The 23,385-nt window shown below is 37.8% G+C and overlaps 1 protein-coding gene across 9 annotated transcripts in view; it reads right to left on the bottom strand.

Annotated features, from left to right (window-relative positions):
• The window catches only part of EYA4 (EYA transcriptional coactivator and phosphatase 4), a 252,650-nt gene that overhangs the window by 111,091 nt on the left and 118,174 nt on the right, over positions 1–23,385 (bottom strand). For all 9 annotated transcript variants that reach the window (XM_081829033.1, XM_081829034.1, XM_081829036.1 and 6 more), the window contains exon 3: positions 18,508–18,557. In XM_081829033.1, coding sequence (XP_081685159.1) covers positions 18,508–18,557 — 50 coding nt within the window. The remainder of the gene's footprint in view (positions 1–18,507; positions 18,558–23,385) is intronic.

Here is a 23,385-nt window from a genome sequence, read left to right as displayed (position 1 = left end):
ATCATGACCTGAGCCGAAGGCAGATGCTTAACCATCTGAGCCACCCAGGTCTCCCCACAATGGCATTTCTTAAGCACTTAGTAAAAAGTATTTATTTGTAGTAGTATTTTCACAATGAACAGTGGTACCAAAATACTTAACAGTTCTACAACCCATTCTCCTCCCTAATTCTCTTGACCCTGTCACTTGTTACTCTTCCTCTTATTTCTCTATAAACATGACATTTTATTATATTTTCAAATGGACTTACTCTATTATTCTTGTTTTGAATTCTAACATAATCCTAATTATTATGGACTGAGCTAATATATAAAGACTGTACTTAGCGATGGCTCCTAATTTTTACAAAAGGGATTACAATGGAGCAACATCTCCTACTAGGCATGCCTTGATGTCATCTTTATACTCCACTGCTCCCTGAATCACAAGAGCAGACAAAGAGGCAAGCATTTGATTCCTGATTATGGTTAAATATTATCGTAGTGCTTCATCAAAATGAATTTGCAAAGGGAAAAATGGACTAGACCATTTCAGTACACATTTCGACATCTGTGTTGATAACTAAATAGTTTGAATTTAAGCTCCCAGATACTTAAGTAGATTCTCACTTTGGAATGTTTTTATAAGACTGTGTTATTTCATGAATGTTACCTTTTTAGAAATCTGAAGGGAATAAAAAGGGCAAGTGTTCTATTCAGAGAGCTAATTTCTAACTAATAAGTAACAAACTTAATAATAAAGACAACCTAAGAAGAGCCTGCCACTCAACAGTTTAATGGATGTTCTGAAGTACTCTTCCCTAATAAGGTATTTTGGAAGAACTGTCATTAGCTATCCTTCTGTGTCCTTATGCAATCTGCAGAAGGTGTGCATATTGGGTCCGCAAACGTGCAACAGTATGAACAAGATATATATGTGTGTATGTGTATACGCCTATAAGTAAATCCCCTCTCCCAAGAACATATTCTCCCTTCCCAAGAATCATATGGCTAATTTTGAAAAAAATATGTTTTCGGCCGAAATTTTGGAACAAGAGGGTAAAGGAATATCTTCTCAAAGCCAGTGGAGATGGCTGGTCATCATGCGGCAGTGGGCATCCTCCAGATCTTCGCTCTCCTCCCCTTACTTCCTGTGATTACTCCTCAAAGGTCAGAAAAAGCAGTATAGCCTTTGCTGTTCTCATCCCACACACATACCATGGCACTGTGGCTGCCTGTCATTTCCCCGTCTCTGCTAAAATATCGGGTTTCTGATATTAGAGAGAGGCATGCTGGAAAAGACCCTCAGTCCAAGCTGCTTATTCCCAGGAAGGCTGAGCCCTGGATTCTGCCACATTTCCGTCGGGTCACGTCACAAGTCCCCAGGGTCAGTTGTGGACACTGGGAAGATAATAGCCACCTCTCGTGGAATGTTTACTATATGTCAAACATTGAACATAATATCATCTAATTTAGTCTTCATGACAACACAAGAGGAAGGCACCAGTTCTCTGGGGTAAAAGAGGATATGAAACTTAGAGGTTAGTAAGTAAGGGAATGATATTTGAGCTCAGATCTTTTTGTGTCTACAGTCTGTTGACTAGTTGATATTATTATCTAAGAAGAGAGTGTTAGACAAAGTAGGAGAACTCGAGCTGTATCTCTCAGTTTAATTCCAAAACCAAACCTGACCATATGAACCACAGCAAGTTCTTTCTCTCCATTCTCATGCAGAGGTTAGAAGTGATTAGAATGTATGCCTGCTAAGTAAGAAAAAGTCTACAGTTTAACATAAAAGGGGCAGATGCAAACTGAAGCAGGTTTGAACCCAAATCACAATTTAGAGCATCTCCAAAGTATTTTTAAAATAACTCTGTTAGGGCGCCTGGGTGGCTCAGTCGTTAAGCAACTGCCTTCGGCTCAGGTCATGGTCCCAGGGTCCTGGGATCGAGTCCCACATCGGGCTCTCTGCTCTGCAGGAAGCCTGCTTCTCCCTCTCCAACCCCCCCTTGCTTGTGTTCCCTCTCTCACTGTGTCTCTCTCTGTCAAATAAATAAATAAAATCTTTAAAAATAAATAAATAAAAAAAATAAAATAAAATAAAATAACTCTGTTAAAAGGTAAGGTAACAAACAGTACTTTGTACACTATACTATTATCCTTGACTCAACTGTGATAGAAATTTCAACATGATGTCCAGGGCACAAACTCTATTTTCATGGATTTTGCTAAGTACAAATCCTTCTATTAGCAGAGACTGTTCATGCAAGAGGGCTTGTGTGGAACTGTCTAACCAGTATCTGGATCAGTTTATATTTTAGTAATGATGTTTTATACATAATATGGATTAGATATGTTTCATTTTTATATGAAACTTTTAAATAGAGAATATATAAACACAAAAAACTTAGAAACAAGTAGGTAAATATGCTGTTATTCTGATGTGTAAACTCAGAAACATAAAAATCAAGCAATGTCAGAAAATGAGGTAAGGAATCCTGATGAATATTGTGAAATTTGGAAATACTAGTCCCTATTTTTTCAGATCTAACTGTCTAATTATTCTTTCCATGTTTCCCAGTAATTATACAAAGCCTCCTCTTTTTATTTTCTTTTACTTAATTTGTTTAAACTACAGCAGAACTTTATACATTGACGTTAAACAATTATCTTCCAATCAAAATTATTTTAAGAAACCTACTCTGGAAATCACACAGGCATGCTGCCAATTTATCCATGTAATGTGAAGGAGAAAAAATGCTGTTAACATTTTTTAAAGTCAGGAAACTACTTTTAAAGCCAGAAAAATACAAAAGTATTGTCATTTAACGGGAACTTTGTTTCATGTCACAGCATAGACTCCTGCCAGAATTCTATGCTATATAACTACTTATATTTTGATTTTCAGCAGATGTAGTCAAAGTTGACAACATTCTTCTGTGAATCATTAGAAAATATTTTCACTGAAAACATATTCTTGATTTAAAACATAAGTGGCCTCATGCGACTTTTTTTTTTTTTTTTTTCTCAACAGCTTCTACCAACCTGTTTTTAACTCCCTAACTTTCCCCACCTTTCCACACCACACACCAACTCTTGATCTGGTGAACTAACCAGATAATGAGTAATACTGAGTATCGGTTTCTCGTAGTTATTGTCTACTTGAAAGAGGGAGAAAAACATACTAAAGTACTAGTTGAACAAAAGTAATTTCCTTCTGTCCCTACTGCTTCGTTAGAAATAATTTATATGTGTTCCAAATTACAATCATAAAGAATAAATTATGACATAAATATGCTTGGTGTGACACTGTAAAGAATTGAGCATGTATAAATTATGCCCAGAAAATCCACTAGCAAAGCAAACAGATTCCCTGGGATACTGACCTGGATTCAGCATGACCTGGTGTAGGCACGAGCTGGCCCGAGCTACCACTCCTCTAAACAGAACAACAGAAGACTACAGACCTTGGAAGGCACACATTTGGCCAAAAGATAAATAACCATGTAGTTAGCTGTGTTGTACCTTATACTCACTTAACTATCATCCATGTGCTTTGTGATTCATCTTTAAACAGATCCAGTCCTTCTGCTTCATATACCAACTGCATCAGCTAAAATAACCCTGTACACGTTTCTTGTCTTTGCCTGCATTTCACCAGTTGCAATAGGGGACAAGATTTTACAAAATATGTTTTAAACTGCAAATTGGCTTTTTTTTTTCCTTCTTTTTTGAAGAAGCCATATCAGAACTTTCTTCAGGAAACTGACCTTTCCAATTCTACACTGTGGACAATTTACTCCCCTCCCACCTTCACCCCCCAAAAATGTCCTCACTTTTAGTGAAACTCTGGACTTCACTGATTTAGAATCTTCCCAAAGTTTCTGAACAAACCTTCTATAGCATGCATGCAAAAGGAGCAATTTTAAGACAGAACTTTGAAATAAGAAACACATGTCAGCCTCAGAAGTTCTAACTCTTACTACTGACAATATCAAAAGAAAAGCCAACTGGGTAAAAGTAACATGAAGAAAAGTAGCAGCTGAATAAATGAGACTCCCTAAATATGAAGAAATGGAAACCTGTCCTAATAGTTGCTCAGAGAGAGTTCAACCAACTGATCCAGCTTCAATGTGAATATGAAAATTCAATTTAATGAAAAATCTACTGCATAAAAGTTCTGTTCCCTTAAGAAAAGGAATAAGACTATTCAGAAAGTAAAAAAACACAACAAAACAAAAAACCACTAAAAATACCCCAAATAAACTAGTCTCAACAACCTCTTCACCCTTACCATACACACAGAATCAATTCACATGGTTTGCAAAACCAGTTTGGTCACTCCTGGAATTACAGAGATGGGACACAGGCATTCCTTTGCTATTCATCCGATTCTTAACCTGAAGACAAGGCCTACATTTTGCACCATCCTCTCTTTTTTTCCAATTTTATTTAGCAGCCATCTAGCAGCTTTAATTAAATGGACCTCAAAGCATGACCATAGGGGAAAAGACACACAAAAGTATGCAGGGTGAGAAATTTGGTAGCGTACCATCTACGCAAGCAAAATAAATCAATTCTAAAGCCCTTCCAACTCCTGTTTAAAGTAAATGATAAATCAAGAGGAGGATATCAATATTTAAAAGGCAACTATTTCTAAGATTCCTCAATGATCACTAATTTCCATTGCATGAAGAAAAAAAAAAAAACTTTTCCATGAAGTAAAATTCAATTTTATAAAAATTCATATGCTCTAATATCAAGAATTTGTTCAACGGAATGCAATGGGTAGACTGGAATGGAATGGAAAGAGTAAAAAAGCACTGAACATATAATCTCTGAAACCTCCCACTGCTCATCCTCCATTGTCAGGAATGTTCCTTGAAATCTGGCCGTAGAGATTATTGACTCTGTCTAAGCAGCATAAACAACTCAAATGATGTTACTGGGATACTGACCTTGAGTTGTTTCTCTAAGGTATTGATGGGTTGTGCTTTGCTGTCTATCTCACATGGATGCCCTTGTCCCAATGTCAAGTGTCTGTGAGAGCCATTCTGGGGTTAAATGTCAGAAGCTATGGATGAGAGCTCTTTTTCCAGCAAAGGTGAGTGACTCATTCTGGGCCCTGGGAAGGCTGGTTTCACTAGCACCAATTCTAAGCCTTGTATTTCTTAAATTTCTCTTAGTCCACCAGACATATGATCTTTTAGGATACACAGTAGCCTCCTCTGACCATAATCAGGCATCCACGGGGTACCTGGGGAATGTCTGAAACCAGGCCAGGAAGTCTGGGGTTCTCATTTCCACTGGGGGTGCTACTTAGAGGTGGAAGAAGCCAGGTTAGGACAATTGTGCAGTGTGGGGGGCAGTCCTGCATAACAAAGAGTTGACTCTTCCAAATCCTCCCGTGGAGAAACACTGTGGGTCACCCACACTTCCAGTCACATTGTGCCCTTGCACCTCATGCTTCCTCCCCACCATGGTTACCATCAGCGCTTCTCCTGACAAGGAAACCTAGCATAATTATACCCCCAGAACACATATGGAACCTTATGTTTAAGAAGATGTCAAGTCAGTGCATGTGTGAGCTACAGTGGCCTGTTTTGTCTCCCGCTCAGTGTCAGACACCATGCTCCCTTCTAACGCCAGCAGCCTGCACCATGACAGCTGCTGCATGAAGGGTGTGGTGCAGCCACCTGGACATTCTGCCAAACCACACTCGTCATCTCTTTCCAAGGCACTAGCATGATATCTAACATCCCCATTAGCTGGGACTCTGGATCTCCCATCAGAATAATAGAAAACGAGAGAATGGGCCACGGAGGGGAGATAAATAATAAAGGGTCACATCATTTCCTGTAATAAGACTGTGTACGTTCTTGAAAAGTTAGTATTACTTTTCAGAGACATGGCCTTTCTCTCGATTTATCCCATGACAGAATGCAACAGAGGAGCACCCTATTTAAGTCAAGCCTATAAAAAACAGAACAATTATTTCCCAGTGACCTTTCATTTCAAGAAGCATTTTCACATACTGTGTTGCTTTAAAGACAAAAGTGCAATGCCCCTGGGGCGCCTGGGTGGCTCAGTTGGTTAAGCGACTGCCTTCGGCTCAGGTCATGATCCTGGAGTCCCTGGATCGAGTCCCGCATCGGGCTCCCTGCTCGGCAGGGAGTCTGCTTCTCCCTCTGACCCTCCCCCCTCTCATGTGCTTGCTCTCTCTCATTCTCTCTCTAATAAATAAATAAAATCTTTAAAAAAAAAAAAGTGCAATGCCCCTAATAAAAGCCATCCTAAGAAAGGAAAGAGAGGAAGACAGAGAGAAAGGGACAACAGAGAAGGAGGGAAGGATGGCAAGGGAGAGAGTGATTGTTACATTTCTACCTTAGAAAGTCTGGTAAGGGCATGAGCATTTCGCTCGAGTAACTGTAAAACTTATCATGCAAACTAGGATTTTCTAAGAAAGTAGAGTATCTCTAACCAGTTCCAGAGGGGACACGGGAACAGTAATGTAAAGTGGGACTGTACGTGGGCCAAGCTAGGATAGAGTCCTCCTACTTGCTACAGAAAGTTTAGAGGTCTCTCTGAGATTCGACCTTGTTTACAAATGGTATTTGAGCCTTATTAGTTATTATGTGGCATACTGTAATGAGAATAATGTGGGTCCAGACATAAAGAACTTTTCACATACAAAAATATGTAATAACTTAGCTGCTTATTCATTCATCCATGTATATAATAAATATTTACTGCTTTCCTCCTATGTGCCAGGCACTATGCTGGGTACCTGAACTGGGTTGAAAAAAATCCCTAAATGATCCAGATATTGAGCTGCTCCTATTAAATGTGAAAAAGAAATATTTCTACAAAACTTCAGCTATCCAGGGCCTTCAAAGTATGGTCATTAGCGTTTAGTCAAATTGTCTGGCTGGCTGAGATGTGCATCGTTTTAAGCAACAGCACATTCAATATGGAACCTTCTGTACAGAAATAGCTCCCCAATGTTTTACGGTGCTAAACATAACTTTTCCTTAGAGAGTCAAGGTTATCAGACCTAATGAGAATGATTATACAGTACTAAGGCATGCAAATGCCCTCAGGAATTGCTAAAGAATACAGGGCTTCTAGCATTAATGCCAAAACAGCCCACATGGCTCAGCATTTTGCATTCTTGTACTTATTTTTATTTTTGTCTCCTTTTCATTGTTAAACTGTCATTTGTCAGTATTATAGTGATAATATACCTTATAGGACAATATGACATTATCTCCACTTTACAGATGAGAAACTTTGAGGCAGAGAAGTGAAGCAGTTTGCTTGAGCTCAAACACCTGGGATTCCAACTCAGGCAGTCCACCACATTCGCCTACCCTGCCATGTAAGCAATGCCACATCTGCCTTAATAAGACATGAACTTGAAAACTTTAGAATTATGTAAGAGAAAATATGCACCTGAGAAATGCAAGCCTGTGAGTTTGGGGAAATCAACTCTATGACACCTAGATTTGTCGTCAGGCATTTTTCTTTCTCAGATATGCCTGTGTAAGCGAAGTTTGTCGGATAACTCAGTTTGCCAAGTTCACTGAGCCTTGGAAATTAATTACAATTAAAATGAAGACATTTTTACAATATAATCTCACATATATTTTGTCCAATTATTCTTAGGTTGGATATTTTCTCATGAGAAATTTAGACTTTTAGGAAAAGTAAAGTTTAATTTTAGTTACGTGAATTTAAATAAAAAGGCAGTTCTTTGGTACAGTAGCATGCCAGAAAGACATCAAGTATCAGGTGATAGAAATTTATAAAACACATGAACAAAGAACCCATTCAACTATTGGCTTATTGAAAAGCAAATGAGAACACTGTGTAGGTTGCTAAGACAACAGAGATGTGATGATTAACTGTGAGATAATGAGCAGATCTTTGTGTCTTTATGAATCCAATTTTTGGAATCTAAGCCCTCCTCTGTGTATATATAGCTAAAATTTTAAGAGTATTACTTAAAAAAAAATGCCTTCAGGCTTTTGAGGTCTGCTCGCGAAGAAGCTTGCAGCCTTCTGCTCAGGATAGATCCCTTGTCGTGGAGGATGTGTGCGGTGGGGCAGAAAGAGGTGTTCCTGGCAGGAAATCAAGTCTGTCTCACAGCAGTGATGGATGGTCTGCCTGTCAGAGATTATTACCCATAGGTCACGAAAAAATTATTTGCAATGGATTGATCAAAACTGAAAATAAATATTTTCAAAATACAGTGAATAACAGAAATTGCAGCTTTTTCTAGAATGTTGCTACTTCGAATTTGACATCCTGGGCTCACTCCCTGTGAGCCACAAGGCCCTCCTCACTGGTGTTTCAGGCAGGCCAGTCTCCCACTGAAGGGCTGTTCAGTGGCTCATCCCCAAGGGAACACACTCCCCCCAGCCCTACTCTTGCTGTACTACCAGCTCCTTCAAGTCTTCGCTTAAATATCGCCCAATTTAAAACCAGAACCTACTCCTTCCCAATAGTCCACATACTCCACTTTGTTCCCTAGCCTTTGTCATCTTCTAAAATAAGCCATCATCCTGCATGTTCCTGTTTCACTCACTGACGAATCTCAAGCACCCAGACCAGTGCCTGAAACATAGAAGATGCTCATAAATAGTCACTTTAAGGGCAAGAATCAGTGTTCCTCTAAGAACTACTGAGAAGAAAACTAAGATCTTGTTTCTTCCCACCTTCGATTGGCCCAACACGCAGAGGGCCCTCCAAAAGTTTCTATTTTCTACTCAGTTGAGTCTAGAACTTTGTGCTAAATATACCCCAAGTCCAGAATAATCATAAGGATTTATGTAGCTCAGTAACTCCTAAGCAGATCATCAGCCAACATGGTACACACTCAGAGACCCTCACTACCCCCACCCATAATAATTTGGATTATCAATCTGATGCAAAGTAGGATCTTGTCTTAGCTTCTCAGGTCCTCTGGATAAAAGTCACCAAACAAAGGCTACTTTATGGGATGTGTTACTCTGACCAAATTAATTCAAAGCAGCTAACAGTCTCCAGAAAGACTGTTTCATATTATTAAACATAAAGACTTCAGAGGAACTCAGTTTACTGTAAGAGAGGCAGAACCAGGACCACAGCCATTCTCTGGAACTCATCACTAATAACATGTGGAGAAATCAAGTGTTTTCTCATTGTTAGAGAATAAGGCAAGCTGTCAGGAAGAAGCAGCCAGATCCCTCCCACTGCCACCATGCCTATTTCAAGCTGAATCTATTATTTCATGCTTTATAATATGTTTATTGGTTCTTAAGACAAATAAATAATACACGATGTAGAAAATTTGGAAAATGTGTTTAAACCATGAAAAAGATAGCATCAGATGTCACCTCAAAATAACCCCAATTTGCTCACTGTCTCCTTTTAATAAAGTAAGTCTCAGAGCTAGCTTCCCTGCCTCCAGGCACCTGGGCCGCAGCTGCTCTGTCATCACAAATACAATTTAATCATGTTATTACCTGATCAGCAATCCACCAGTAACTTCCCAATACCTGGAAAAATGCGTTGCCAAAATTTCAAATTTGGACTTCAGGTTATTGGTCACTGGTTGTATTTCTTTGAATGTGTTTGACGGTTTTTTTTTAAACATAAGTCCAAACCTATATACTCATTTTGGCAAGATTATCTTCAGAAAGATAAATAATTTAAACTGCTACATGAAGTGCATTCATCAGACAATCACGTAACAACTGGAAGAAGTGGAGAAAGTAATTTACATTTGCAATGGCATTTGAGAGCTGAAGAGAAGGACTGGGCCCACTGGTTAGCAACTGGTTAGCCTGGGGATGGGGACAGCAGGGGCAAACTTTGCAAGAAGGGTTTTCAGCAAGAGGTGAGTGGAGTGCCTCTTCCTTTGAAGTATGGCTGCCACTTGGTGTAAAGCTCTCTCATGCGATGTTTTCTTTGCTGACAGCAGCTTATAGATGTCGGACCTATGAAATCAAGCTCCAAGTCTCCATACGAGTGAAAGTGATAACCACTGAGTTGTATCTGATGAGGGAAGGCGAGAAAGCAATAGAAGCTGGATTATAGGAAATGAAGGACTTGGGGAGGGAGTGCTGGAGAAAACAGTCTTGGACAAAGGTAGGAAGTAGAGGGCACTTGTTGGGTTATCTGCTCAGCAGTCTTTTCCTGGAAGTTCTTCTCACCCCTGCTTCATAGGTTCCCAGAGGTAGCTCCTGAAAGCCAAGTTTCTGTTTTGGGAACCTGTCCCTCTGATGCCATTCCCTTCCCTGGAGATTTGGAGCTGAGATAAAGAAAAAGAGAGATTCTAGGCCAGAGATTTTACCTATAGAAGTATAAATTATAAAATCAGGAGCAGTGTCACGTGGGCATTTTCCTCCTACCATGACACCTTGAGAGAGAATAAGACCAATCAGCCAATCCTCATCAGGAGGTGAAGACATGAAGTGGCTAAGCAGCCAGGACCTGCGTGAACAAGAAATGACCAGGAAGGTGGTCCCTGCTCACACATCTTACAAAATCCAGCAAACTCTCTCTTCTCAGGTTCCCTAAGATACCACATCCTTGTTTAATATTGAAACAACAAAGTGACAAGCAAATAAGCAAAACTCCTCTTTTCTGCCTAAACTGCCTCACAGTGGTAGCTACAACCAATGAGTCCTAACAAAACCACTAGAAATCCAAGCCAGCAACACTCTGCATTAATTTACCCATTTTCCAATCTCATCGACAATTTTCCCACATGAATCAAGTGGGATGCCTCAGCATCTATAGAAAATCCCCATCAGCGGTGCCTGGGTGGCTCAGTCGGTTAAGTGTCTGCCTTTGGCTCAGGTCATGATCCCAGGATCATGGGATCGAGCCCCTTGTCTGCCTGCTTCTCCCTCTCCCTCTGCCTAGTGTTCCCTTGCTTATGCACACACTCTCTCTGTCAAATAAATAAATAAAATCTTTTTTTATTTTATTATGTTATGTTAATCACCATACATTACATCATTAGTTTTTGATGTAGTGTTCCATGATTCATTGTTTGCATATAACACCCATAAAATCTTTTTTAAAAATCCCCATCAGTTTCAGTTTCTAGTCCTTTCTTGTACCTCACTGGGGTTCTCTTTTCCCCATTTCTTCAAATCTTATCTATTCTTTGACATTCAGCCATAGCCCTAAGTCTTCCTGGCAACTCTTCCCGAGCACTTCGGCCTCACGGTGCTCAGGGCTCAAGCTGCACTCTGGTGGTATTCTCCTCCACCCCTCTAGTGAAATGAGCTCATCTGTAGAACTACCAAGCAAGTACTGCCCTAAAATGGATGCTTTCAGGAAGCCAAACAGTACACAAATACCTTATTTGACTCTAAGGTCTATATAGGAAATGAGGGCAGGAGAAGTAAAAAATGAAAATCAAAGTACGTATGTCACTGGTATATCTTTATCTTGAATGTACTTTCCAAGATCCATATAGAGTCATGTATTCTTATTTTGGTTTCCAACTAGAGGAAGAATACGAATTCGGACTAAATGAATATCTAACAGATCAGAATAAGGGCAACAGGGCAGTAAGATAACAAGTAGCCCAAATAGTCCCTGGCCTCTCCCAAACAGCAACTAGGTAAAAGCATGTGTGTCCTTATTTTTACCTCATGCACACAATTCTATTTTTAAGATTATTTATTCATGCTTCTGCATATACTCTAAATGTCCACTAAATACTTTTTCTGATCAATGAACAGGGCAACCCCATATGGAAAGTATCATTAAGAAAGGCTCATGTGACAGCCTGGCAGAAAAGAAAGGCAAGGTCTATACGGAGCCAAGAGAGCCACTTGGAAATTTGTTGTATTAATTCAGAGATAAGGTGAGGACAGCTTGAACTTTCACAGCGGCAGTGGGGAGGGCAGGATAAAGAGATTCCAAACATAGCCAAGAAAAATTAAATACAACTTGATGACCAACAGGACTTGGGAGAGGAAAGAGAGAAAGAGGTCAGAGATTACTCTAGAGTCCTGATGTAGGACACAACTGAGAGAATTACCACTGGAAAGAAAAAATCCTGGGGGAGGGAGTGTAAATATCATAATTTTTTACAAGAGGAGTTTGAGACAGCAGAGCAAAATCTCTAATAAAATTGTCTTAGGGATTTGTGGTTACAAGAGATGATCCAGGAGAGATTACAAGCTAGGTTTGTGCATCTGGAAGTTACTATTCAAACAGGTATGTACTGAGGACCTGCTATATGCTAAGCACTATGCTATATACTCATGATACAACAGGGACCAGAAAAAGCAGATGTGACCCCTCACCTTGTGGAGCTTATAGTGTAGTGAATAAAGCAAATGTTAATCAAATGAGGTGCCTCTGAAGGAGAAGCACACGGGGCCATGCAGCCAGAGGACAGCAGGTCTGGATCACTGTGCCCACCAGGGGAAGAGCAGAGATCCTAGGAGTGATGAGTTGAAATGAGGTTGGTGATCAAAGCTGGGAGGGGGAGCACAGCACAAATGGGGAAGGAGCAGTCCAGCCTCTGCGGAAGGAGAATGGCATCTGTGAGTGCAGACCCTTTTGCAAGGGGAAGCTTGACTGAAATCAAAGCTAGAGGCATAGCAGTAGCCAGAGCATGCTAGGCATGGTGGGCCATGTCAAGACTGGTGAACAGAGGGGCACCTGAGTGGTTCTGTTGGTTGAGCATCCCACTTTTGATTTGGGCTCAGGTCATGATATCAAGGTCCTGAGATCAAGCCCCACATCGAGCTTCCTGCTGAGCGGGGAGTCTGCTGGTCTCCTCTCCCTCTCCCTCCGCCCCTCCCCCTGCAAGCATGCTCTCTAATACATAAATAAATAAATCTTAAAAAAAAAAAGAGTTGTGAACAGAAATTACATGTGAAAAACATGAAGTGGAAAGCAAGCAAAAAGATCAAGAACCAAACCTAGGGATCTGAAGACATAAACCAAAAGCTAAAAACACATGAGTATGGGAATTAAGTACCAATGATGAGGCCCTTCTTCCCTTGAGCTACAGCTCATTCTTCTCCACTACTGGGTTTAAGATGTCTTGTTCAATTTTGAACACATAATAAGAAACTATTCTGTGAGTACCAGTGTGTAAGGACTTTTCACATGTATTATTTAACTCTCATTTACTCATTTATTCTTAAAAGATAATTAAATTTGGAGAGGAAATACTCCCCCAAAATTAACAAGTATAGAGATAACACTAAGCTGTGTTGCCAATAAAGATACATCACCAGGAGTCCCCAGTGAACTATAGGACAGGGCTGACCAGAAACCTGCATGACAAGATATTTAGGAAACAATAATCTAAGTTTTGAGACTGTTCTTTAAATCTTTAAGTTAACACTAATTGATATCAGGGTTTTAGCAGATACCTTAGACAATCATCTGAGGAAATCAGCTCAATACGCTACCAAGACCCAAAGGGTCAAGATATCCCAGATACTGAGGATAAAATTAATAGCAACACAGAACACATTCTTCATTCTTGTTCAGAATCCCAGCTGTTTCCACACCTGTAAATCTGTCAACATACATCAGAGAAGGCAAAGTGGATTCAGAAAACTTCAGCAAATGCTAGCCAAAATGATGAAGAGAATAGAGAGGTGTCCTCATGAGGCCAGGCTTTGAAATGAGATAGAATGCTTGCACAATTGGAAAGAAAAAGATTAAGTAAGCTATGGTATGACTCAGGTTAAGTAACCATTTTATGATATAGATTAAGTTCCCAGATTGAGTTCTTTCTTTTCAAATCCCCAAATATGAGAATTAAATCACACTCTTAGAATATTTATCCATCATCTATCATTTTCAGGGCAAGTTGAAAGAGGCAGTTTTAAACAACTAGAAGGAATTAATAATTACTTTGTATTGTGATTAGTAATTTTCTGGGTTCTACAGTCTAAAATACTACAGTCTATAGTATTTGCTAAAATGTGGCTAAGTCTAAGAATTGGCTACATAAACATGGACTGGACAGCTAGACTGTGTTCCTGATAGAACCTGTTTATTGGTACTACATTCTGAAATTTGCAAGTTTGAGAACATGCAATCTGGCAGTAATGAATTTTGATGCTTTTAGAGACAGAATATTAAGCCAGGTGGGCCTCTGATTTGACACAGTGAAATACAAAAGTGTGTTTTCACAAAGGGACCCTCACTTTTAACTGCTGTGAAAAAATACAGCATTTACGTTTTTGACAGGAAATTCTATACCAACAAACATTTCAGACTTCTGGAAGCATTACAATAATTATTTTACTAGCAAATAAATATGTACAGCTTAATGCCTTAAATATAAGATTGTTAAATGTTTACATATGAATTAGTTGCATTTTCGAAGATTTTATACGTAGACACTGAATGCATCAAATTCCTGAGGCTCACTGAAATATTAGATATTACACTGAGATTCATTCCGGTGCTTCTTTAAAAGCTGGAGAGTCATTTTGCCTTTCTTTTGATAACTGTAAAGTCAATATAGACTAGGGCAAGTCACAGCACACAACCAAGCCTTTGCTGATTTCAAGAAACCCCATTTCTCAGCAAACCAAATTTCTCAACCTAGGAAGTGGGGAAGAGTACACCCTCACCATTACCCACTGAATCATTCTGTTTTACCTTCACATGGAAAAACGATCACCTTAGCTCATAGGTACCATGAGTCCTTCCCATATTTGAATACTCCTCCTTAAATTCCCCTACTCTAATCTGCTGGTGGTTGGTATGTGGGCAGGCTGAGAGAAAAGGAACAGATATATTTCCTAGAAGTCACTTCATACAGTCAGTTTCACCAAAACGTTTATTTCCAGCCACTCCTTAATTCACTGCTTAATTTACTTAATTCCTTAATTCACTGAAGTAGAAAACAAAATTGCCAGATTTGTGTTTTATTTCCTTTCTGTGTTCTTGATCTCCTCTTGGTGAAAATGCTGTACAAGTTAGTGACCCAAATAGGAAAAAAGTGAAGGGAAACCAAATTCCACCAAAGGAAATCACCAAAGAAGTCATTCAGGTTATCATGAGGACTATTTTAACATACAGCCATATTTGCATATAGGATATTTGCTAAGAATGTAATTACAGAATGAAATAAATTATTTCCTCACCTCTTACCAGAAAGAACTGAAAGTAGAAAAGTTAAAAATATGTGAGACTTAAAGAAATTTCTATTAGCTTCACTTGTCCAGAATCTATTCATTATAGTATAGTTAAACAAGATCCATGTATTTTCAGTGAAGACTCAAAGGAGGCACAAATCTACACAAATAAATTCACCATCAGTTCAGGGGAAAAATCAATATAAAAATGGTATTTCCATTCATGTTTTAGGATAGCCTATCCAGTAACAGACAATTTTAGGGTATGATAAAGTATGTCAAAAATACAGATTTTAGTTTTCTCTCGTACCCATTTTATGGTTAACATTAATTTTAGGAACAAAGGCCAACAATACTATTACATGATTAGCAACATGGAGGAAAGCAAAAAAAACAAGGTCAATTTTTCTATGAAGTACATTATATCTCTTCCCATATGACATCAAGTTCAATACAGTTTTATGAGCCTGAGAAAATGTAGTTCCTAATATCTGACTTTTAGTGTATACATATAATGTTATTTCTAAGAAGACATTTTTACCTTTCTTACATAGATCTGTAAAGTCTATTTTTCTCAATCTACCAGTCACATCTGCAGCCCAAACAGTTCTTTCCAAAAGAGGAAAAAAGCCAAGCAAGACAAAGAGTTTGCTGATACACATGTCACCCTAAGAATTTTCCTTACAAAGTCTCCACACCCAATTTAATTACTTCCCTACTGTAAAAACACTTTCCATCTACATTTATTCTAATCTTTTCAAATCCAAGACCAACACACTATAAAGCTAGCTAAATAAATGAATTATATTAGCTTTAGGTTCCAAGTGAGGCAGCACTTTATAAGGCAGTGGGTCTCCAGCTTGCATGCATTTTATGCTGATGCAGTATTTCATTTGGAACTCAATTCTTTACTTTAGATTTGTTCAGAATAGAATTATCTAGCCCCGGGCTTTAAATCTCAATCTGAATCAATCAATCTCTCTCCTTCTTTCTCTATCTTGTGCTCTTTCTCTCTCTGTCTCTCTCTTACACACAACACAGGAGAAGGGAGGGAGGGAAGGAAGGAGAGGGAGAGAGAAAAAGAGAATACAGGAAGGTCTGTGGTTCCTAATGAGCACAAGAGAATGTAGCCATATACATATATTGCTAAAGCAATGTTGCACTGTGTGTGTGTGTGTGTTTAACAGGTGATAAAAACTGAACCTCAGTACATGCATACAATAAATACTATTTTTGGCATTCTCGGATTCGTTGACTATTCAGTAAGTTATTGTATCATTTTTGTGCAGAATGATATTTTGCATATTTTTATTCTCTTGGCATTCCGTCATTGCATTAACCAAGTGCCAGTTTTAGCACTCTACTACCTAATACCTATGAGTAAACAGAGAATAGCCATGCCTTTATGTTACTGACACTTGTAGGGTGTGGAGATTATCCCTTGCACCAGAAGGTAGGAGAGGAGACCAGCCAAGATCAAAATGTGTAGGCTATCTTGAACCAATAAATGATTATTGGTCATGTTGAAGGTCTTTCCATATTGTATTTTAGTAAGGACTCTTTGTTTTTGATATTACAAAGCTTTAGAGTCATTAGAAACAGATTTGCCTATTTTGACCTATTTATATTGCAAATTAGAAAACTTCTAGAAGCAACTCATCTGTGGCAACCACCTCTTGGTTTCCAGGAAGTAAAGATATTTTTTCAATTAATATATATTACACATTACATATTAATGTAATAATACATTCTATGTTATAAAATAAAATGTATTTTAAATAGTCTTTTTAAAATAACCACAATTTACCTTAGAAACAAAATTGTACTTTTAAAGGCCATTTAAGCTGGAATTTGTTAGATAAAAGAAAATGATCTAATTCTGGTTCAAATACACTGAGTTCAAAATTCCCTGCCTTTCATCTAAGTTATTTATATCAATTGTGAACGCAGTTTGGTGGCTTTCTGCTTTTTTAAAATTTATTTAAGCATAACACCATGTCCAAAAATCCTGAGTGGACTTAAGGGAAAAAAGTTTGACATGAAATGTCAATAAGGATGATGATATTGCTCTGTTTTTTGTTTTTGTTTTTGTTTCTTAACTAATCCTCGAGATCAGCTTTGCAAAAATTATTTAATTACTTAAATAACAAGTCATAGGTAGGTCACTCAGAAAGGTCAGCAAAATGGTTAGGAAGGAAATACCCACAGGATTAGAGCTTAGACCTTTCTTTTTCTCCATGCATCCTGGAATTACTCTGCTTTGTAGGGAAACCTTTAATGGTTCATCCATTTCCTAATGCTCCGATAAGCTACCTGTTTATATTTTGATATCTAATTATAAAGGATAAAGATCAAAATGTCAAAGAACAAATGTCAAAACTTCTATATCATATTTGTATACTTTTGATGGTCCAAAGGAAAAGACCATTTACAATCATTTTAATATAAGATGTATCAGAATTAACTACAGGAATATCATACTGTATAAAATGAAGGAAGAGTTATTCAAACTGTCAATGTATGCCACATAATATATACTTGTTCTCCAAAAAAAAATATGGTGGCCATAAACATTTTCGCTAGATGTGTGTTGCTGTATTATACCAAGAAAATCACTATTTATATCATACACTGGAGCAAGGAGGACAATTAAGACCCATCTCACCATTAAATTTAATTTCTTAATGTAATAAGCTAAGTTACATCATTAACATCATACTCAGGTTATGCTTATTACTGTAATGGTATTTACAATACTTTTTAAAATTCAAGCCTGGATTTTGAAATGAAAATGTGTCGGCCTAAAAATATTGGGCATCTGGTCTAAGCACAAAGAATAAAATGGTGCTAAGTTCCTGTATGTAGTGGTCTGACCACTTTATTGCATCATTTCTACAGGCTCCAAATAACCAAAAAGAGAAGTCCATGTCAATTTTGATTTTTCCAATTTGACAGCATTCTCAAACTCTAGCAATGTTTTATCAAAAGAAAAAAAAAAAGAAAGAAAAAGAAATACTATAGTTTTATTGGTAAACACAGATTTGAAAGTTGAATTATTCAGTTTCTGGAAAAATTTCAGATGTGAATACATTGTAAGAAAAGATTAGAAAGAAAAATGCAGCTGAACTCACATAGTGAATGGAAAGGGAAGAGGTTTTCAACTATTTCTAGAGGATGTTTCTACTATCATTCTTTAAAGCTGACTTCAATCAGAAGAATGGTACCCAATCCTTTGGATTGGATTCTGGTTAACGGTACCCTAGCCAATACAAAATGTTTTCATAAAGAAAAGTTCTTAAAGAATCTCGACATTTCAAATCACAGTTGTATCTGGAGTATGACATCTTACTAGTTAGTTCTCCAAAATTGCCATTTTCCTTAGTGGAGTCCCGGCCTCTATTTTACAGTACCTGGAATTCTGAGCTTCTGAAACGTCGGATTCTGTGCACGTTTTCTTTACCTGTAAGAAAAGAGGACTAGTTATTCTCATATGAACATACAACTTTCTCACACAGGTTCACACACTTGGTAAAGTGGATACAGCTCTGCTCACCGAGGTTTCTATAAAATAATTCCCGCATTTTCCGGGGGTAGCATGCGGTGCTAAACAGCGTATTTCATTATTATCCCATATCAGCTGCCAAAGGCGCTTCCCTAGACTCCATCAGTACGTAAAATGTTCAGCTGAAATGGCTTGGGACTAGCCTAACTAGGAACAAAGCAACCAAAGAACCAGGTTTCCCACTTAGGAACAAGAAAGCCATACTGTTCTCAATTCACTAAGAAGTGTTTTTCCAATTGATACCGCTTCTGTCCCCTACCACAGTGCACAATAATAAACACCAGGTTCTGGGGGCAAAGCATCATGTTAGTTAAAACATTCACATATTAATTTTCATTTTCTCAATCCAGTGGCTGTATGTTTTATATATTTCTCAGCATATCAATTAAGTTTCAGCAGGGCTCACAGACTTCTCACATATATTTGTAGTGTATTTTGCAGACTGTATTTCCACTTTGTGGTTTTTAGCCCATAAAAGGTAAAGAATGAAAATAACTTTTTCTTCTAGGACTTGCTAACCATTCCTGGACAACAGTGTGCGATACATTCTCTGAAAGAAGGTAAAGCACAAATCCATTGTCTTTCACAATTTAACTTCAAGCACAGATACTTTATCTGATTACTATGGACTTAATGGTATATCATATGCAAAGGAGACTCAATTTAAAAAATTCCTTAGTTAATATGGAGGATGAACAATATACATTTACAAGTCTACTGTTAGACACTCTGGGTATTAATACTGTGAGGGTCCATCTCTGCAACCTACAGAATCCAAGGCATTTTAAATTCTAATATGAAACTTGGAAGCAAAAAATAAGTCTACTAGATATACACCCTGGGCACACACCATGGGTGTTAACTGTGATACAAATGGCATCATTTAAGAATAAATTTTGAGGGGCGCCTGGGTGGCTCAATCGGTTCAGTGTCTGACTTTGGCTCAGGTCATGATCTCGGGGTCCTAGGATCGAGCCCTGCATCGATGCAAGGCTCCCGGCTCAGTGGAGACTCTGCTTCTCCCTCTCTCTCTGCCCCTCCCTGCACATGCTCTCTTTCTCTAAGAAATAAAATCTCTTAAAAAAAGAGTAAGTTTTGAATTTTAAAGATGCAGCATTGTCCTTCAAGCTCATACATTCTTTCGTCCCCTGACTCAGAAGAATACTTAAAAAACAAACACAAAAATCTCCTATGCTTTTAAATATCTATGTCTTCTGCTTTCATTTCTAAGCCTAGACATTTTCATCATCTGGGAAATCAATTATGTTGCTTGATTAACCACACTCTCTTTTGCATCCTGTGTATACATTTATACAGTATGAAAACAAAACTGATGAACAAAGAGATTATTATCCCTGTCTAATCATATAACAGCTTCTATACTCTTAACATGGAACTCAGCACCATGAGATGGAAGGGTGAAGAATATTTGCAAGAGCAATTAGTTAAAAAGAAAAAAAAAGTTAAAAAAAGGAATACTTTTAAGATATAAACAAAATTTACTACAAAACCCACAAAAGTCTTACATCCACTAAAAATTGTCCAAAAAGAAAAAAAAGTACTACAAGGGAAGGATACCAGAACAAAATCCTTATTTCCCACTTGTTCCTTCCTATGATTCTTCACCAGAAACTATATGAACTGTTCAATGAATATGCAGAATCACCTCAAAGTGAATGTTACTTCCCTCAAGGCTATGATGATTAGACTTTGGGACTGGCTGTAGAAGCTGCAGACCACACTAGCAAATTAGACATATACTCCCAAAGCAAGAGTCAGAACCAGACAAGCTTCCTATGACTTACAAAACAAGGAATTTTTTTAATACTCATAGCTTTTATAAAGCATCACTCTCCAAATAATTAACCAGAAAGTTCTGATTATTTTAATTTATCTTCAAAGTAGTAATTATAATGGCAGAGAACACATCTACTGATTATTCACTCTCTAGTACCCACTGAGTCTCAGATTCATAGCTAATGCTAAATAAGTATATGGTGAAAGACTAAAGTAGATACAGATATTCTTTATCTATACATATTGCTAAAGCTATAAATTCTACAAAGTGATTCTTTTTAGGAGTTTCATCCATTTGTTCATGGTCCAATGAGGGAAGAATAATATTTAGAATACCATGACTGCTATATGAAAGGTCTCTGCAGTGTTATGGATGCTCAGAGAACAATCTACCCCAGCCAAAGGAAGATGGGGATAGCAACAAAGGAAGTGACTTCTCAACCGAGTCTTAAAAGACAAAGTCTTCAAAGACTAAATCTGGAGAAAGGAATTTCAATATCATGGGATTTGCCAGAGGAATCCTATTATGAAGAAGGCCTTACACATGACAAAGAATTCAGAACTTAATCTCTGGGCACTCAAGACCATTGAAGAGTTTTAAGAGACAGCCTCGTTAGAGATGATGTAGAAGACAGTATAGAAGGGGGACAAAGTAAAGCCTGAAGAGACTAATAATACAACAGGAGAGAGAGTTTAAGCTCCATGAAAGCAGGGATGACATTGATCTTGCACATTACTACATCCCTAGCCTTGAGTAGATGTTCCCAGTTATGGTCTGAATGTGTCCCCCCCAGAATTCATATGTTGAAATCCCAACCCCCGAGATTACAAAGTGGGTGGGCCTTTGGGAGGTGCTTGGGTCATCAGGGTGGAGCCAGTATGAATGGGACTGATGCTCTTGTGACAGAGACCCTACAGAGCTCCCTAGACTTTCTACCACGTGAGGACACAATAAGAAGGCACTGGCTATGAACCAGGAAGCAGATCCTCACCACACGACCATGCTAGTGCCATGATCTTGGATTTCCAGCATCTGGAATCATCAGAAATAAATTTTTGTTGTTTATAAGCTACCCAGGCTGTGGTGTTTTGTTATGGCAGCTCAAATGGACTCAGGCACTCCCCAAATACTAGTTTACTAAGTGAATCATATTCAATCCATTGGTGAGAGATAGTGACAACCTAAATTAAGACAAAAGCCATGAGGACAGAGGTGAGAGGATATTTTTGACAGATATTCCTGAGACAGAATTGACAGAATATTATTACTGATTGAAACAAAGTATCAAGACGAATATGATCTGATCTTTTAATCTGTCCTTGAAAAGAAATTTTGGTAATACCAAAGACCAAAAGAGATGTTAACTTATAACTTCTTTAAAATACTTCAAAAACCCCTATCTTATTTCTGAGCTGATGGAAAAAAGTTAAATGAATCATTAGGAAACTTTTATGTTTATTGTGTCTTGATCACAGAACTAGAAACCAAATGGATAGTTTTAACTAAATTTGAACACACCCTCCCATCTGAAAGAGCAACACTTCATTAAATGGTGGCTGCTGAAGTATCTATGCTATTGGAGAAAGAATATCCTTACAAAATATATAGAACCTTCTGTTTTCAGTGATCACCAATTTAGTTTTGAATTTGTTTTTGAAAAAAGTCAAAACAAGCAGGCCAAGAAATGAGGCAAAATTTCATGCCCATAATTTAAATCAAATCCTAGTTTTCATAAGACACACAAGGACGTGGGCAAAAAATATGCCAAGAGGAAAAAGATGAATAGTGTTAAATCCTTTTAATAGGCTGCACTGATGTGAATTTTTGCCCTACTTAACATTATAAAAGTACAGGCAAAATCAAAGTGAAATGAAAAAGAATTACAAGTTTATTTTAAGAAAATAACTATTCGGTATGTAATTAACATAAAAATATCAAAACACCAAATTTTTGGAATGAATGAATGAATGATAGCAGAAAGTTTATTATATGCCAGGCACAATGCTTAGGTAGAAGCTATTTTTTTCCCAATTCATAGATGAGAATACTGAGGACCAGGAAGATTAATTTGCAAGCAAGTTGTGTAAGAAACTTCAATTCCAGATTTAGAAAGGCATTTTAACCTAAAGAACCTAAAATTTTAAGAACCTAAAATTCATAAACATCCAACCTAAAATGTTTAAAATGAAGATCAAAATGTCTTGTTATTTACAAGTTGAATTTTTACTACAACATAACAATGATAATTGCTGTCATTTATTAAGCAATTACTTTTTTCCACTCACTGTGCTGGACTATGTATATATGAAATCTCATTTAATCTATGAAGACACGTGTGATGGATGAAATTCTCCTTTTACAAATGAGAAAACTAGCGCTCAAAGAGGTTAAACAACTTGTCCAATGTCCCACAGCTAGCACTAACAGGGATGGAATTAGAACTGAATACTATGCATCAAGCCTTTCTTTCTCTCCTATGCTAGATCTGCAGGTTGCTTTTAGTAAGTTTTTTTAAAACTAAGAGTTGAAACTATCATCCCATGGGGGGGGAAACATTTTTAAAGAATCTACTAGTTATTTCTTATAATACATCAACCATTAAAGGAATCTTTTTTTTTATTATGTTATGTTAATCACCATACATTATATCATTAGTTTTTGATGTAGTGTTACATGATTCATTGTTTGTGTATAACACCCAGCGCTCCATGTAGAAGGTGCCCTCCTTAATACCCATCACCAGGTGAACCCATCCCCCAACCCCCTCCCCTCTAGAACCCTCAGTTTGTTTTTCAGAGTCTATAGTCTCTCATGGTTCGTCTCCCCCTCCAATTTCCCCCCTTCATTCTTCCCCTCCTGCTATCTTCTTCCTTCTTTTTTTTTTTTTAACATATAATGTATTATTTGTTTCAGAGGTACAGGTCTGTG

This window comes from Leptonychotes weddellii, chromosome 8 (genome assembly GCF_054177405.1).
Source record: "Leptonychotes weddellii isolate Sample4059 chromosome 8, ASM5417740v2, whole genome shotgun sequence".
Taxonomy (NCBI): domain Eukaryota; kingdom Metazoa; phylum Chordata; class Mammalia; order Carnivora; family Phocidae; genus Leptonychotes; species Leptonychotes weddellii.
The sequence above is the reverse complement of the archived record's forward strand: the minus strand, read 5'-3'. Positions and strand labels throughout refer to the sequence as shown.